General features: G+C 34.1%; 1 protein-coding gene across 16 annotated transcripts in view; it reads right to left on the bottom strand.

Moving 5' to 3' along the window:
- RAPGEF2 (Rap guanine nucleotide exchange factor 2) overlaps positions 1-16,028 on the bottom strand; it is a 233,008-nt gene that overhangs the window by 21,315 nt on the left and 195,665 nt on the right. For all 16 annotated transcript variants that reach the window (XM_073892442.1, XM_073892436.1, XM_073892439.1 and 13 more), the window contains 8 exons: positions 13,172-13,308; positions 12,398-12,556; positions 6,484-6,636; positions 6,039-6,203; positions 3,122-3,229; positions 2,829-3,032; positions 2,620-2,728; positions 1,873-2,119 (listed from right to left, as the gene is read on the bottom strand). In XM_073892442.1, the coding sequence (XP_073748543.1) occupies positions 1,873-2,119; positions 2,620-2,728; positions 2,829-3,032; positions 3,122-3,229; positions 6,039-6,203; positions 6,484-6,636; positions 12,398-12,556; positions 13,172-13,308 (1,282 nt within the window). The remainder of the gene's footprint in view (positions 1-1,872; positions 2,120-2,619; positions 2,729-2,828; positions 3,033-3,121; positions 3,230-6,038; positions 6,204-6,483; positions 6,637-12,397; positions 12,557-13,171; positions 13,309-16,028) is intronic.

Genomic DNA, 16,028 nt, shown 5'->3' with positions numbered 1-16,028 from the left:
AACTAGTATTAAATCAAGACTATCACACCATATAATAGCTCCTACAGTTTACTGAGCCTTCTTTTAAATCTAATTTTTTTCATTTCAGTTGCTTTACATATATGAATTATTTCAAATAACTTTCACAATAAAATACTTAAAAGAGGCATACACGTTCTTAAATACAAATTAAGATGTTTCCTCAGTGTTTCAAAATCAACACATCTTATTATCCTCTTTTCCCTTCTCCAGCTTTTGAATATCTTTTTAAATACACATAGAACAAAATTATACATAGTATCCTCATATTGTGCTCCTTGCCAACATCCTGTACTGTGGATGGCTTATATCCCAGTTCTTACATGTCACGTTTCTATTAATACTTGCCAGGGTCATGCTGACTTTTATTTAACTTTTTTTTAAGGTTCATATTTAACTCATGGTCAAATATGACTGTAGGATATTTTTGTTATTGTGCTGCTAATAATTCCACATTTAAGTAATTTATTTTTTTGCCCATTTAAAAATAAGTTGTTGTTTTTTTTTTTTAATCTAGAATGGTCACTTTAAAAATCAATTCCTATTTTCTGTAATGTTAACAGGCCTAACTTACTCAATATAAACATGCTCTCAGGTCTATAAATAAAACCATCATACTCATTGCTTATCCTTAGGACTCTGTTATAGAAGTCTTTTTAGCTGATACAAACCCACTAATCCTTATAGTTCAGTGGAGACAACACAGGTTTGACACTCCCATCAATACTATATTTTGGGCCATATCTCTCTAACCTGTGGATAAAAATTTTATCTGAAATGGAATTTAAGAAATGTTTGATATAGTTCTGAATGTCTGTATCTACTGTTCCTCTAGAAGACCCATTATATTATCAAAGAAAGAAAAATAACCTACATGCTTTGAACTTATATCACTATAGTACAAGGAATATAAAATAAATGCATTTGGTGCATCCATGTTATTTATTTATGCTTTATTTGACAGTGCACGTGCATGTGAGCACGTGCACAAGGAAGGGGAGGGGCAGAGAGAGAGGGAGAGAAGCAGACTCCTCGCTGGGCGTGAAGCCAGACACGGCCAATCCCAGGGCCCTGAGGCCACAACCTGAGCCAAAAATCAAAAGTCGGGAGGCTGAACCAACTGAGCCACCCAGGGGTTACCTATTACATCCAGGTTATTTAACATGAAAAAAAAAAAAAAAAACTTTGGCTAGTGGTAATTGAGTTTTATAAGATTTCTAGACTCAGAAGGTGCTAAAATGAAGAAATAACCAAGCAAACAGGCAAACAAACAAACAAGACTTAAAAACTGTGACACCTACAACTTTGTCCAGTCTGAGCTCCTGGCATAAATAAGCAGCCAAGAAGAGATTCAAGAATACACCTGACATTCTGACTGTAAACCCACTGAGAGAAGGAAAGGAGTTCTGTGCTTGGTTGGTGATGTCTTGGCAACAATTAAATAACAGAAAACAGAGGGAGGAAAAAGGAGAATGGCAAGAATGAATAGTAGCAACTAGAAGAAGCAATGATTTGGTTGTCAAAAAGCAGACACTGATGGTAGAGAAGATATCCGGAAACAAAGAAAAAGTAGCAAAAATAACTCCAAACCATGGGTGAAACAAGAGCAAACACACATTCTTAATTTTTTTAAGTTCAAATGAGGAAGTGCTAATGAAGCCCGTGTTGGACAAGGAAGTGGCAAATATATGAGTTAAAATCAACGTGGTTATTTAATATTGCTTCTAAGATAGCTCAGCTATAAAAGCTTAGAACATTGTTTAGATTCATATGTAAACATTAATTATATCACTACCTTTGCATATCATTTTAACACAATAAAATAACGCACAGAAAATTTATACAGACACTTACTTGTATGGTTTCTGTGGCAAGATACTAATTCGAGTCTTGTCGAGTATCTTTTTTAGCTTGTTCCTTCCTCCAACAGTATTGGCTTTACTTTTTTTATTTACTTTTTCAAGTCCTATCACCTGTTCTACATCTACAGCGAGATCTGGAATGGAGTAGCGACTGGCCTTTTTGATGTCTCCAATTTTAGGAAGGTGAGGGGCACCATTTCTTTTCTCTTCTGACAATCTTGTTAGAAGTTCTTTAAATACTAAAATGGAAAGAAACACCAAAAAAACGCCCATTATAAGAAATCTAAGCAATTCAAAGGAAATTGTAGAATTTGGAAATAGGTGAGAAGTAGACACTTCAGCTATCAAAACCATAATCCTATTGAAAAATACTACTCCAAAGAATGAATGACACCAAGAATCTGCTTTGTTATGTTGCTCTACCACTTCCATTCAGAATAAGTTACAATACAGGAGTATTTATAAGTATTTAACATAATAGATGTCTAAGACATTTATCAATAAAAATAATTTTTATGGTCCTCAAGTTAGTGGATTTTGATTTAGACCGAATTATATACTTACATAATTAATATCTATATATACTTACATAAATAATATCTATGTATATGCATTTTACTATATCTTGATTCTTATATTTGAAATATTACTTATAAAAATGACTTTTGTCATGATTAAGACCTAAATGTGGGAAAAAAAGACCGAAAGGAGAAAAATGAAAGTATGCAAAACTACTTACCGAATAAATTGGTTTTCACAGTGATTGATAAGTGTGTGTTATTTCTAAGGATTTCCATGGCTTTTGACAGCTGAATATTTTCAAAGTTTTGACCATTTACTTCTAATATCTAAAAATAAAATTATGAAGTTTATTTCAGCATCCCAATTGACTGGAGAAAAAAAAGACACCAGTATTCACCCTGAAGTTTGGACTTAGAAACACCATACCTGATCTCCTCGTTTCAAGCCTGCTTCGGTTGCTTTGCTACCTGAATCCACACTGTCAACAAAAATTCCAAATCCCTTCTCTGAGCCACCAAGTAAGAGAAAAGGCAAAGGAGCTTCTCGGGATGGTTTTGTTAACGTCATCAATCTTCTTTTTGCTTTAGCTGCACATGCAATATTTAACAGCCTTAGATGTCCACCCATTTTCTATAAAAGGTCAGAAAGAATGGTTTCAAAAATAGGCTGAATTAAATGAACTTAAAATTGATGACTTTTTTTTAAATCACAAATATTACCTCTCTTTCCAGGTTATTTTCAAATTCTTCTAGAAATCTAGTCATTGCAGGATCTCCTTCAAAGTCATTGAAGTGATTATTCACCCACAATAATACTACCCGTGTAACCTGAAAAAGCAATTGTTTTCAATAGGTTTTCTTCTTTTCAGAGCTAAAAATGTGCGATTAAAGTAATTTCAAAAAAGATATCTAACAAACAATTTACTTAATAACAATGGACAATAAACTAACAATAAAACTCCTCACAACAAGGATTTTACTCATAAGAAAATGACCTTCTGAAAAAATATATATTATGAATATAGACTTTTTGTTGTTTTGCCCAGAAGGGTTTCAAATCTGTGAAGGGTGGTACTTATATCTTGTCTACTCCCAAAACATATTTGAAACCTGCCACAAAAAAAAACCAAAGCTATAATAAAACCAAAATAAATACAAAACAAAAGAAGACAGAAACTAAAAAATAACGGCAGAGGGCACAATAGACAAAAGGAATGAATAGTATGAGGCCTAGAAAGATCTACAAGGGAATAAGTTGTAAAAGGAAGGAGTTGCCTGGGAGTTACTGGGAGTTACTGGGAGTTACATCTTACTTGCTAACATTAAGATTTAGGAGGTTTTTAATAGCTACAATTCTTCAGGAAAAATGAGTAGCCTTTCTTACACTGCACACTTGTTTTCACAGAGCTCTATACCTCCTTTATACAAACACACAGTTAGAGAATATTTGTGTTGTACTCAGCAATAAGTGTGTGACATTCATTAGACTCTAAGTTCCACGTGGACAGCTTTATCTATTATGTTCAAAGGACATCCTTAAGACTTATTACAAAGCCTGGCATAGAGTGAATTCTCAACAAAATTTTACCAAATGGGGATGCCTGGGTGGCTCAGTTCGTTAAGCGCCTGACTCTTGATTTTGGCTCAGATCATGATCTCAGGGGGTTGTGAGATCAAGCCCTGCATTGGGCTCAGTGCTGGGCATGGAGCCTGCTTAAGATTCTCTCTCTCCCTCCCCTCCTCCTCTGCTCCCCACTGGTGCACTCTCTCTAAAAAAAAAAATTTTTTTTTACTAAATGAAGTGAGTATAACTGTGACTTTAAATATAGACGTATTTGCTGGTGATGGGTATTAAAGAGGGCACGTATTGAATGGAGCACTGGGTGTTATATGCAAACAATGAATCATGGAACACTACATCAAAAACTAATGATGTTATGTATGGTAATTAACATAACACAATAAAATACAATTTAAAAATAAATAAATATAAAAGTATTTGTTTTATTTATGAGTTTAATTTTCTAAATTTTAAATGAAAACATAAAAGAAATTTTCCATAGAATTGTTTTCAAACATTTTAACCTCTAATCAAACCATCTAACTTTTTAATTAAAGTGAGAAAAGCACGATATTCTTCTAGCAGTAGAGAAACAAAGGTGACAGTATATAGTTAATTTTTTTTAAAGATTTTATTTATTTAAGGGAGAGAGAGGGCACGAGTCGGGGGAGGGGGGGCAGAGAAGCAGACTCCCCGCCAAGCAGGGAGCCCAATATGGGGCTCAATCCCAGGACCCTGGGATCATGACCTGAGCCAAAGGCAGAAACTTAACTGACTGAGCCACCCGGGTGCCCCTAGTCAATTTTTTTTTTTAAAGATGTTATTTTTAAGTAATGTCTATACACAAGATGGGGCTCGAACTTACAACCCCAAGATCAAGAGTCGCATGCTCTTCGGACTGAGCCAGGCAGGCACCCTGGTATATAGTTAATTTCTAACGATAGTTAAAATACTATTTATAGTTAATATACACTTAGAAGTCAAGTTTTGATATTTATATTAATTTTTGGTCATTTACTATCACCACTGTCCATTTTTCAAATTTCGGAAACCCGGAAGATTATCTCCCTTGAAACTATATCTAACACATAATCTTTTCATAAAATTAAAATTTTGCAACTGAGAAGCCAACTTAAAAGTCTTACTAGCCTATTACAGGTTAGAAAACTGAGATTCATAAATCATAAGTTGAATACTACCAACTTCCACCACCAACAAACAACTTATAAGATGTATTATGTGCTAAGATGTATTAAGTGAATTGAGCCAGGCACTACAAAAAGAACTTTACTTCTATTATTCACGTTCACAATTACCCCAAAAGGCTGATGATTATTCATTTTACAAGTAAATAGGTGATTGTGAGGAGGGGTCAGATGACACATAAAGGACATGGCAGAGTTAATACTCAAACTAAGTTTTGACAGCTGGAGAGTTTGGCTCAGCTCTTCTAGGCTTATGACTCTCAGAATATGAAATGAAAAGCATCGCTGTCCAAATGATTTCTCTAAGGCTGCAGAGCTAGTTAGTGGTAGGACGAGCAGGAGAACTTGGGAGCTTTTCACTGTTGGTCTCCTATTCTGGATCTTCCTACCTGTCTTCCCAAGTCTTGGGAAGTCTCATGTAAATCAGACTGTCCCATAAAAAGGAGAAATTGAGTACAGGCTATGATTAACTCTCACACCTCACAAGAGTATGTAGACTTTATCATCCAATCTGGCCAATCTGTCAATCTGGCTCTTGACAGAGCTCGCAAGAGCTGCTAAAGGAGTCTGTTTAGAATTATATTACTGGGGCCTACCGACCAGCAATGCTTACAATAAAATGCTGCTCTGGTGCCAATTTAAAAACTGTAACTTAATATGACATACAGTGACCATTTGCCCAAGTAGAGAATGCAGATCCCAATGGAACTCAGGAGTCTGGGGGTTGCATCATTTTTTGGGGTTAAAAAGTACACTCTCTTATTCCATTAAAATAATGTGAACATAACTGGTGTGACAAATATTAAAGTATCTTTAAGTTTATATCTGAATATTTCACATTTAAAAGCCAAACTAGAATATATTTTCCAACCTTATCCCTGAGGCTCGGGTCATTAAACCACTCCAATAACTTTTTGCCCACTTCCATTGGGCTAGAAAGAAAAGTCCTATAGGTCAACAGGAAGTCCTCTATGAATGTTGGATCCACCACCGAATGCTCCTCTACCAAATGCATTGTTAATCTTTCTGAGGTGCCCTGTAACAAATAAAAGGTTTAATCACTATCCTGCATAAGTTTCATCTATATGGTACCTTAATTCCAAATTTTCAACATAAGATGACCTGGGTAGTAATATACATATATAATAATTTATAAAACTGCTGTTCATCAGGCGGTGTAAAGATTTTTCTTAACAACTGATAACTTTTCAGAGAAATTATACACAAAAATGTGGCAGGAAGAATCTTAAGTTGTCATAACTAACTGATACTACCAAAGAAATCCTTCCCAGAAGATGGAGGCACGTCTGTCTTACCTTGATGACGATGTGCCCCTTTCTTGTTCCAGTTCTATCAAGTTCTCGGTGTTCTTTTACCATAACAATTTCTCCTTCCTCCTCAACTTTTTGCATGTTCTTTTCTACTTGGTTCAGAATACGGCAGTAATCTTGCTGGGCTATACAGACAAACTGGAATAAAATGTAAGTCACATGTTACTGATGAAGTGCTTGCAAGAGACCTAGCAGTACTAATAATTCAGTGTTTTAATTATTTAACACTGACATTTTTCCATGTCTTTCCCATACTCTCTAAATGAATGCAGTAATGAACCTTAATCAGACTTCCCTACTTTTTAATGTATTTCTTCCTTGGTCAAATCAAGTTTCATTTTTAGCAAATTTATATGTAGTTTATATTAAAAATCCTAACAATTTTAAAAATTGGAAGACAAAAGAAGAGTCCTTCTTCATGCCTCTTCTTCGATGGTAGAATCTTAGGAGGATAAATTTAAAAACATAACTACCATTTAGTGGGTTTTACAAATTAGAAAAGACTTTAAAAGCAACAATTTTAAAATAAAGATGGTTTTAATAAAAGATCAAAATTCATACCCTCCCCAATATATGTGCTATGGTGAGCGCTGTGAATTGTGTAAGACCGTTGAATCACAGACCTGTACCTCTGAAACAAATAATACATTATATGTTAAAAAAAAAAAAAAAGAAGATCGTAGGAAAGGAAAAATGAAGGGGGGGGGGATCGGAGGGGGGGGACGACCTTGGAAAAATATGGACCTCGAGAAAACAAACTGAGGGTGTTGGAGGGGAGGGCGTGGGGGGATGGGTTAGCCTGGTGATGGGTATTAAAGAGGGCACGTATTGAATGGAGCACTGGGTGTTATATGCAAACAATGAATCATGGAACACTACATCAAAAACTAATGATGTAATGTATGGTGATTAACATAACATAATTTAAAAAAGATCAAAATTCAAAGATACCCCTGGAATAGGTATTATAAATTTGCTATTTATATTAAGAAATCAGTTTGGAAAGTTTATTCAAAAAAGGTCCACAAAACAAGCCACCTACTTGTTGACTCAAGCCATTATTCCTTGTAACTAGTATTAAGGGTAATCCTTGCTCTTAACCAAAAAGTTAAAAATAATATGCACATCAAGCCATTACTCCTCCATCACCCCAAATATAAAAAATATCAGGGCTTAGGGCAAACTATTAAATTACATTTCTTAGTAATTTTTAAAAGAAAGTGAAGAATGAATTATACATATCACTTATTGCACAAAATAAGCAGAAGCCAGTGAGGAGGAGATAAGAGATTCTAAAGTAAGAAAGAATTGTTGTTGTCTCCGAATTTTGAAGAATTTATTCTCATTTTGCAAATGAAAAAAGTATGGACATTTCTTTTTCTCCTTTAATGTGAAAAGATGAAAAAAAGGGGATGGTTAAATTACAGCATATAGAAGATAAAATAGGACACAGCCATTCAAAAACATATTTTCATGGAACATTTACAGTTTTGACTTAATGTTCATGATAGCACATTAATTTTTTTTAAAAGATGCAAAACCAAATGTTGAAATTAACTATAATGAAGACAACATGATGATCATCATCATTTTGTGGTAGCCTTATAGGAACTTTCTCAATTTATCCTCCTAATCATTCCATAAAGAAGGTACTACTATTATCCCCATTGTACAGATGAACAAACAGCTGTACCAACAGCCTGCTAATTTGCCCAGTGTCTCAGAGTTACACACTTGTTAATTAAAAAAAAATTATACATGCACATCAAAATCTTCTAATGAAATATAACAGTGTTAATAATTATTGTTTCTGAACAATGCAAATTACAAGCGACTTTCATTTTATTTAAAATACTTTTCTATATTTTCTATACTTTCTATACAATCAGTAAAGTTTTTTAAAAGAAATAGCAGTGCTTCATACTTGAGCAACAGCGTATTACAATACTAAGTTTCTTCCAGAGCTGGCTGATAGAATCTCATTAATTTTTCAATCAAGAATTTGGAATAAAAAAGTTAAAATTCACAAAAGACAGGCTTTTTTGGTAAATACATATAGTTTAAGTTTTTAAAAAACCTTAAAAACAAAACCCATTTCTGTAACACTGACTACAGGTGTATGTATATTTTGAAATATGTGGTCCTTAGTCCCTTGTCTCAAAAACAGTTTATTTCTGTCCTTCTAAATAGGATACGAAAATTGCTCTCTATGCCTCCAAATAATTTTAGGTGATCTTTCTTATACTCAGTTTCAGAGAAAACAATTATATATTGTATTTTCTCATTTATCTCCTAAAAAAGAAATACATTATGAGTTAAAAGGAGTAAGTAAACAGAGAAAAGAAAATGCTTTTGGAAGTAAAACATACTCAAATTAATCTTGACCAAGGATTTAAGGAGAATAAGCTTGATCTGAAATGCTTAATGCCTAGAGAGACATTTTTGGCACTTCCTCTGTACCAAACTGAAAAGTACCATCCAAAAAGAAAATAAAAACCAACTGAATTTCCAATATGGCCACACATACCTAAAAAAGAAATTTTAGATGAAAACATTTATCTATATTTTTATTAGCAGATTTATTTTTGCTTTAAGAAGTTTGTAGATCTAATAAGAAATTCATGTGTAAAACATAATTTTGATTGGTATGATGAAGCCAGATGAAAAATTTTGAATTATGTATATAATTTTTTTTTATACTTTCAGATAGCTCTTAACACATGAAAGTGATATATGATCTTGGCATTATGATATAAAATAAAAATTCAAATAAGATTTTGCTTATAAAAGGCCAAAGACAGTTCATATTGCAGGATTGGTTTTGGGGCACATAACATCACAACTGATACGTAGAAGAAAAATTATAGATGATAAAAGGATGAAATAAAATTAAACTTCAGCCCTAATATAGTATTGTCAACTTTCAACTTATCCATGCAAATTTCCCCAAAACTACTTAAATTCAAAGTGTCATTAGTTCCCATGGTTTCTGAAAAAGGTATGTCTAACAGGTTTACCTTAAGAGGTTAGCTCTATTTAAACTGGGGCCCTTCGCGGTCTCTAAGGGAAAGTCATACCTAACTGTTCACACAGGTATTCAAGTGTTCATTTCCCATTTAAGGGTGTAGGGCAGGGCTAAGCAATGCCTGATGTGTCAGTGGCAGGCCTAAGACACAGGCAGTGGAGAAGGAAAGAGGGAGAAGGAAAAGGAGAGTAGGAGAGTAGAAGAGGAGGAAAAGAAAAGAGGGATAGGAAGTGAGAAGAAAAGAAAAAGGCACATATGGGAAACAGAAAACCATTACCGATCCCCTGGTAGCATAGGGTGTCTATATGTAGGCTGCCTTTGTCCTTCAAACTGCACAGGGGAAGAAGAAGAGACAATGGAAGGGAGGAACTGAAAGAGGAGCTTTATACAAAGGAGGGATTCAGAGCAAAATACAACCTTGAGTATGTCTTGGGTTCCAAATAAACAGAAATAAATGTCAAATTTAATCCACTCACTGTAAGCCACTCAGGCTTAATATGAGTTCAACTCAATATCACATTACCCAATATTTATTTTCGGGACACGTTGGAATGTAAGAAAATTAAGGCCAGTCCTAGGTGAAGTTGCTTCTTGGTAAAGAGAACACCATTTTTGTTCATTCATTCAATAACTGTTAAATGCCCACAGCGTGCTCAGGAGAATGATATAAACTTACGGAGGCCATCTTATGGCTGAATGAAAATATGATTCTCATTGTTTCCTTTACTTCGCCTAACAAGAGGATGATCTGACATGTGTACTTCCTGAGAGACGTATGACATTTTAACAGAAATACACTAAACTACTAGACCAAAACAAGCGTTTACATTAAATGGTCTAACTTCATTCTCCATCCTTGTTTTACTGCTGAGGGAGTGAATGTCAGGCCTGAGCAGATGAGTCGGTGGAGGTACAAGAGTGATTCTTGAAACTCCTAATTTAACATGTTCCTTTTACAGTGGCTTAGACTGGAGTGGAGAGGAAGAAAGAGACTTTCTCCAGCAGATACCTCACCATTGACCTTCTTTGTATATCTGGCTATCTTGTATCAGGAGCTATAGGAATCTAGGTTTCTTAATCAGAATTTTCTTTTGGGTCTACCTTGCTAACATTGGGCTTCCCACCAATTCCTCATCCAGTAAATAGATTAGACTTTCTTCCTTGACATCTACTTCCTCTTCCTTTCCCAGAACTCCCAGAGAAGTATTTAATGTTACCTGGTACATGCGATATTATTGCAGCACTCTGTAATACTCAGTCATATAACATTTTTATCAATTATTCTGAAACATTTCTATGCCTCTAATATCATTTCAGTTCCATGATTACAAATTTCTAACAAAAGGGGCTGGCCAATTAAGACATAGTAATGTAATCAATGAATTCTCAGAAATAAAGTTACTTTTTAACTTGCCCTTTAAGGGCAGAGACTCTGACTAAAATGCTCTAGTAATGCCAACATGTCCCAGGGAGGAACTGATAAGAGATAATAGAATGGGGAAAACTTTAACAAATTTCTAGTTTGTTTTGGACTAAGTATGGCTTTCTTATTTTGGGGAGTACAGTTGCAGAGCTGAAAAATCACATATGATCGCTTTTACAAACACATTTCCCCGCCAAATAAAGACTTTAAGATTTACCTTCCATTCTGTTTTCTTCTATTATGCTAAATAATTGAGAGTTGACTATATTTAGAATGTTCTTCTGGCATTACTATTCAAAACAATGAACATAGCCATTTATTTTTTCTCTACAGTGCTTACTGAAAGGAATTATTTGGCAACATTATTTTGATTCTCTAGGTAAGATCATTTTATTTATAGCCATGGTCATTTTCTCTTTTGGTAAGTAAAATGCTCAAAATGAAAATTTAAATGGGTACTATTTTTACATTTATCAGACACTATAAAAATTCAATGATGTTCTTTTAGAATAAAGTATATTCAGATGTATTTCAGACTACAGACTAATAAATACAATGAGTACTTAACATTAATTAGTCTAAGTCAAATCTTTGGGTTTATTTATATTAAAATATTTTATCTTTCAAAGACTTCTTTTTCAGAAGGAAAGACATAAATTTTAAAAACTTGGTAACACAGCATCTTAAATTTATTTCTTATTAATACAGAGGTTACCAGTTACCAATCTAATTAAACTTCACGTTTGGTCTCCATATTTTCTCTAGTCTTTTATTAAGTGCTTTTAAATAATGAATATTAACATAATATCAACACTAACATTTTTCTTTTGCTACCAAGTATTTTCTTTTAATTAGTAATTACTTTTTTACTAGGAAGTTCTTCTGACTCATACTATGATTAATTTACATGACTTCTAAATCAATTCCTTACCTTGTAGGTATTCAAATAAAAACACTGCATAACTGTATCACATCATCTTTATTAATCTACTTATAATTTCTCTTCATAGTGGATGTTTTACTTTTATATTTTTTGATGAACAGATTATAAAAATATTAATGGAAATTTTAAAATACCATATTTATAGAACACTTTTAATAGAACATATTTATAAAACACCTTATAGAACACCTAGTTATGCAGAGTCCAAACAACCTTTTTTTTTTTTTTTAAGTAAGCTCTATGTCCAATGTAGGGCTTGAACTCTTGACCCAAGATCAAGAGTCACATGCTCTAAAGACTGAGCCAGCCAGGCGCCCCGAGTCCAAACAACTTTAAGGAAGACTTATTTTTAATTTCCTGGGGCATGAGGACACTAAAAGTAATAGTTCTAACTTAAAATATTATTTATAACTCTAAAAAATGACCTATTTATATAGGCAGAAAAATCTTACCCCAACGGCATATATGTGTTAAGCATAAAATATACATTTTTAATGATATTTTATACCTGGCAGTCATCCACTTTTGTTCTCATTACTCCTTTCATGTATTCTTTGTCCATGGTAGGAGAGACACCAAAACTATTCCCCATACATAATATTTCTGCTTTTCCATCTGGATAAGTTACTTCCACAGAACCATTCAAAATCACTGACCAGGAATCCAGCTAATTCAAAAAAATGAAGACAAGGCAGAAAATCATGGTCATGCAGCTGTAAATGCAAGCATGGTCCCTACAAATGATTTAGCAGATCTTTCACTTTAAAGATGGAATAACTCAAGTAAAATGAACTGTTTACTAAACTCAAAGAACAAGGAATAAAGCAAAGCACAGCCATGTATCTGTGTTTTCCACATGCCTAGCAAAGTACACGTCATTCTGCTCTTTTAATTTGACCTTGGATATTCCTCTCTAAAATGACACAAGGAAAAAGAACTCTTCTGCTCCCCAAAACATATGTAAGCAATATCAAATGATCACCATTGCCTCAATAAGATCATTTTGTTCTGACCAAAGGCATATTATGAACATTTAAAGTTACAAAAATCTGAAAAGTTAATACAAAGTATTTCTATCAGTAGCATATGAAATATTATTATAAAAAATAATGGATTTGGAATACTTTGACATAACAATAAGTGTATCACAATTCTTGAATTATTCAAATTAATTGTTGCTTATTTTTTAAGAGGAAAAAATGAAATTTGATTTTTTGTTTCTTTGCTGTTACTGAGAGACCCTCAAACAGAAACTTTTCCAGTGTTGGCAATGTTCACTGACCTCTTCACCATCATTTAACACTATGGTCCCAGCTCTTTCCACCACTGCGAACACCATCACGGCACAGAGCTCTCGTCTCACCGACATGGTCATATTGGCAAAAGCAGGCAACTGATGCATAAATTCTAAGAGTTGTTCTGAAAGGCAAAAGATATTGTAAACATTACAACTTTTTTAAAAAGCAAGCATTCAAAAAGAATGCTCTAGAGTTTTTTGTTGTTGTTGTTGTTGTTTGTTTTTTGAGAGAGCAAGAGAGGGAACATAAGCAGGGGCAGAGAGAGGGAGAAGCAGACCTCCCACCAAGCAGGGAGCCCAATGTGGGACTCGATCCCAGGACCCTGAGCCAAAGGCAGACGCCCAACCGACTGAGCCACCCAGGTGCCCCTCTAGGGTTTTTTTTTAAATGTCCTACAAACCTGCCCATTGGAAAATATAATTACTTCAAGTATTGTTAGTCTAAAAGTTGGATTACTTGTAGGTATACAAAGAATTGTCACTGTAGAAATGGTGACATTTACCTATTGATTCAGGAACAATAGTATACACTGTAATTCAAATTCTAATGGGAATGAAGAAATTAACAAACTTCAACTGGGAAATTTCTACTGAAAATGAGCTGTGATCTTATTAAGGCTAATTAAAGGATAAAATAAGCTGAAATGAAATAGAGCTCAGAATATTCTCCAAAAAGTCAATAGGTCTATTCTAGTGCCTTCTGGGCAAGTAGATGTCCAAAACAGCAGAAATAACCACTTTCAATCTAAAGATAGTCCAGGATTTAGAAACCAAAGGATATTTTCTATGAATGAAAACAAATCTATAAAAATCAACTAAAAAATTTACATTATGTGAAAAATACAAATGGAAATTGATATATTATTTTTTATTCCACAGATTGGCCAAAAAAAGTATGATCACTCTTTCTGTTGGCAATGTTGTGGACAAACAGCTTAAACTTTGATACATTTCTAGCTGTTGACAAGACAGATGACTTCATAATCTTCTCTAGCCCTGTAGTCTCTATTTTTAATTTTCTCTATTATTAGGTAGCTTTACTAATTACTTACTAAGTTCTTTCCTTACTCCTCACCATGGATCTATGAGGCTCATGTTTTCTTTCTCATTTCACAGGGAGGAAGCAGGCTCCAAGTCATATAATTCGGAGGTGGCAGTGATATGATTCAGGGCTGCCTGCCTCCAAAGCTTCTGCTGCACATTATAGGTAGTGATAAAGAACATAAGGTGTATGTCAGACATCATCTGAATACTTATTAGTTATATTACTTTGGGAAAGTTGATTGATTTCCTTAAGCATGTTTCTGTCATTTGTGAAAGAACAATATACAGTTGTGACAATAAAATTAAATAGAGATAATAAAGTCCTTAGCACATTGTGAATACTCAATAAATAAGAACTGCTATTCTTGTCATTATTATCATGTATCATTCAAACTTTTGGCTAAGTAAAAATTCTGGTACATTTTTCTTGTCCTCACATAATGAAACTGTCCCTATGCACATTCCCTCTATCTGTTAGGATTTAGTGACATATTTTATGTTATTGGGTATACGGTAGTTTGTTAATTGCAAAAACAACACAGAATAGAAAGATATATTCTGTGAAAACAGTACATTTCCAGAAGGTCAGACTGAGTGTTTTTCTCTGGCCCAGCTAGGTAATGTCTCCTTTGATTAGACCCTACATCATCCCTCCTGTATAAGACTTTTCATAACACAGGGTGGCTTTGGAATCAGAATAACAATGGTAGGTGGTACCCAGTGTCCTTAGACCTGACCCAGACTGACGTGCCAGGAAATCAATTTACTGCTGCAACCAGCATTTTTTTTTGCAACCAGCATTTAAAAAAAAAAAAAGAGAGAGAGAATCAAAGCATATTACTTATAGAATACGTTCTGTTTAGTGAAACTTTTATTTCTGGAATGAGTAGGTGCGTTTGTGTCATGCCATAAAATATATCTATTCCTGGGGACAGTGATAAAGCAATTTTTAATACCACTTCAAGAGGTACCCATATCATTATATATGGAAGGTAAGAATCATTGCTTTACAAATGTATTGACCTTTTGATTTGAAACATAAAGGCAAATGTATAAGTCCTGGTCCTCTGACTTGCACGTCACTGTTAGTTCTGCGGTTATCAGCTCTGTTTTCTTCAAGCTATTGGTTCCTTACCCCTCCCCATAAGGTATTAGAATATTACCTATAGAACACACATTTTGCTTTTTTTCTCCTTCCCTACTGATACTAAATTTCCTTGGACAAATGAAGATTTATGGTCTTAATATGAGACCAGAAGTTGTCAGAAATGTTTTAAATTTAACATAATATATTTAGGCAAAAATAAATCAAATTACAATTACACATGTGATTGAAGAATATGAAGCATAAGAACATGAAGTATAAAAATATATTCAACTAGGGGCTCCTGAGTGGCTCAGTCGGTTAAGCATCTGCCTTTGGCTCAGGTCATGATCCCAGGGTCCTGGGATCAAGCCCCACATCCAGCTCCCTGCTCAGTGGGGAAACTGCTTCTCCCATTGCCACCCCCCCCATACTCTCTCTTGCTCCCTCTCAAAATAAATAAATAAAATCTTTAAAAAATATATTCAACTAATACTTGTTATAATGATTTGAAGTGATTTGCATAGACACTGTTCTTGCTTTTTGGAAGATTCCTGCTCGGTTAGTGGGTCATGAAATCAAGTTGATATATGAGTAATGACTAACATTAAAAAAAATATGACAGGATAGAAAATACCTGTGCATCACATATAATACAAATAATAAAAAGATAGAAAAGATATAATTGTAGTAATGTACATGATTCTTTAGGCT

This window comes from Callorhinus ursinus, unplaced genomic scaffold (assembly GCF_003265705.2).
Source record: "Callorhinus ursinus isolate GAN/ISIS: 27379988/994484 unplaced genomic scaffold, GSC_fseal_2.0 scaffold4, whole genome shotgun sequence".
NCBI classification, from domain to species: Eukaryota; Metazoa; Chordata; class Mammalia; order Carnivora; family Otariidae; genus Callorhinus; species Callorhinus ursinus.
Note: the sequence above shows the minus strand (reverse complement) of the source record. Positions and strands in the feature narration are given on the sequence as shown.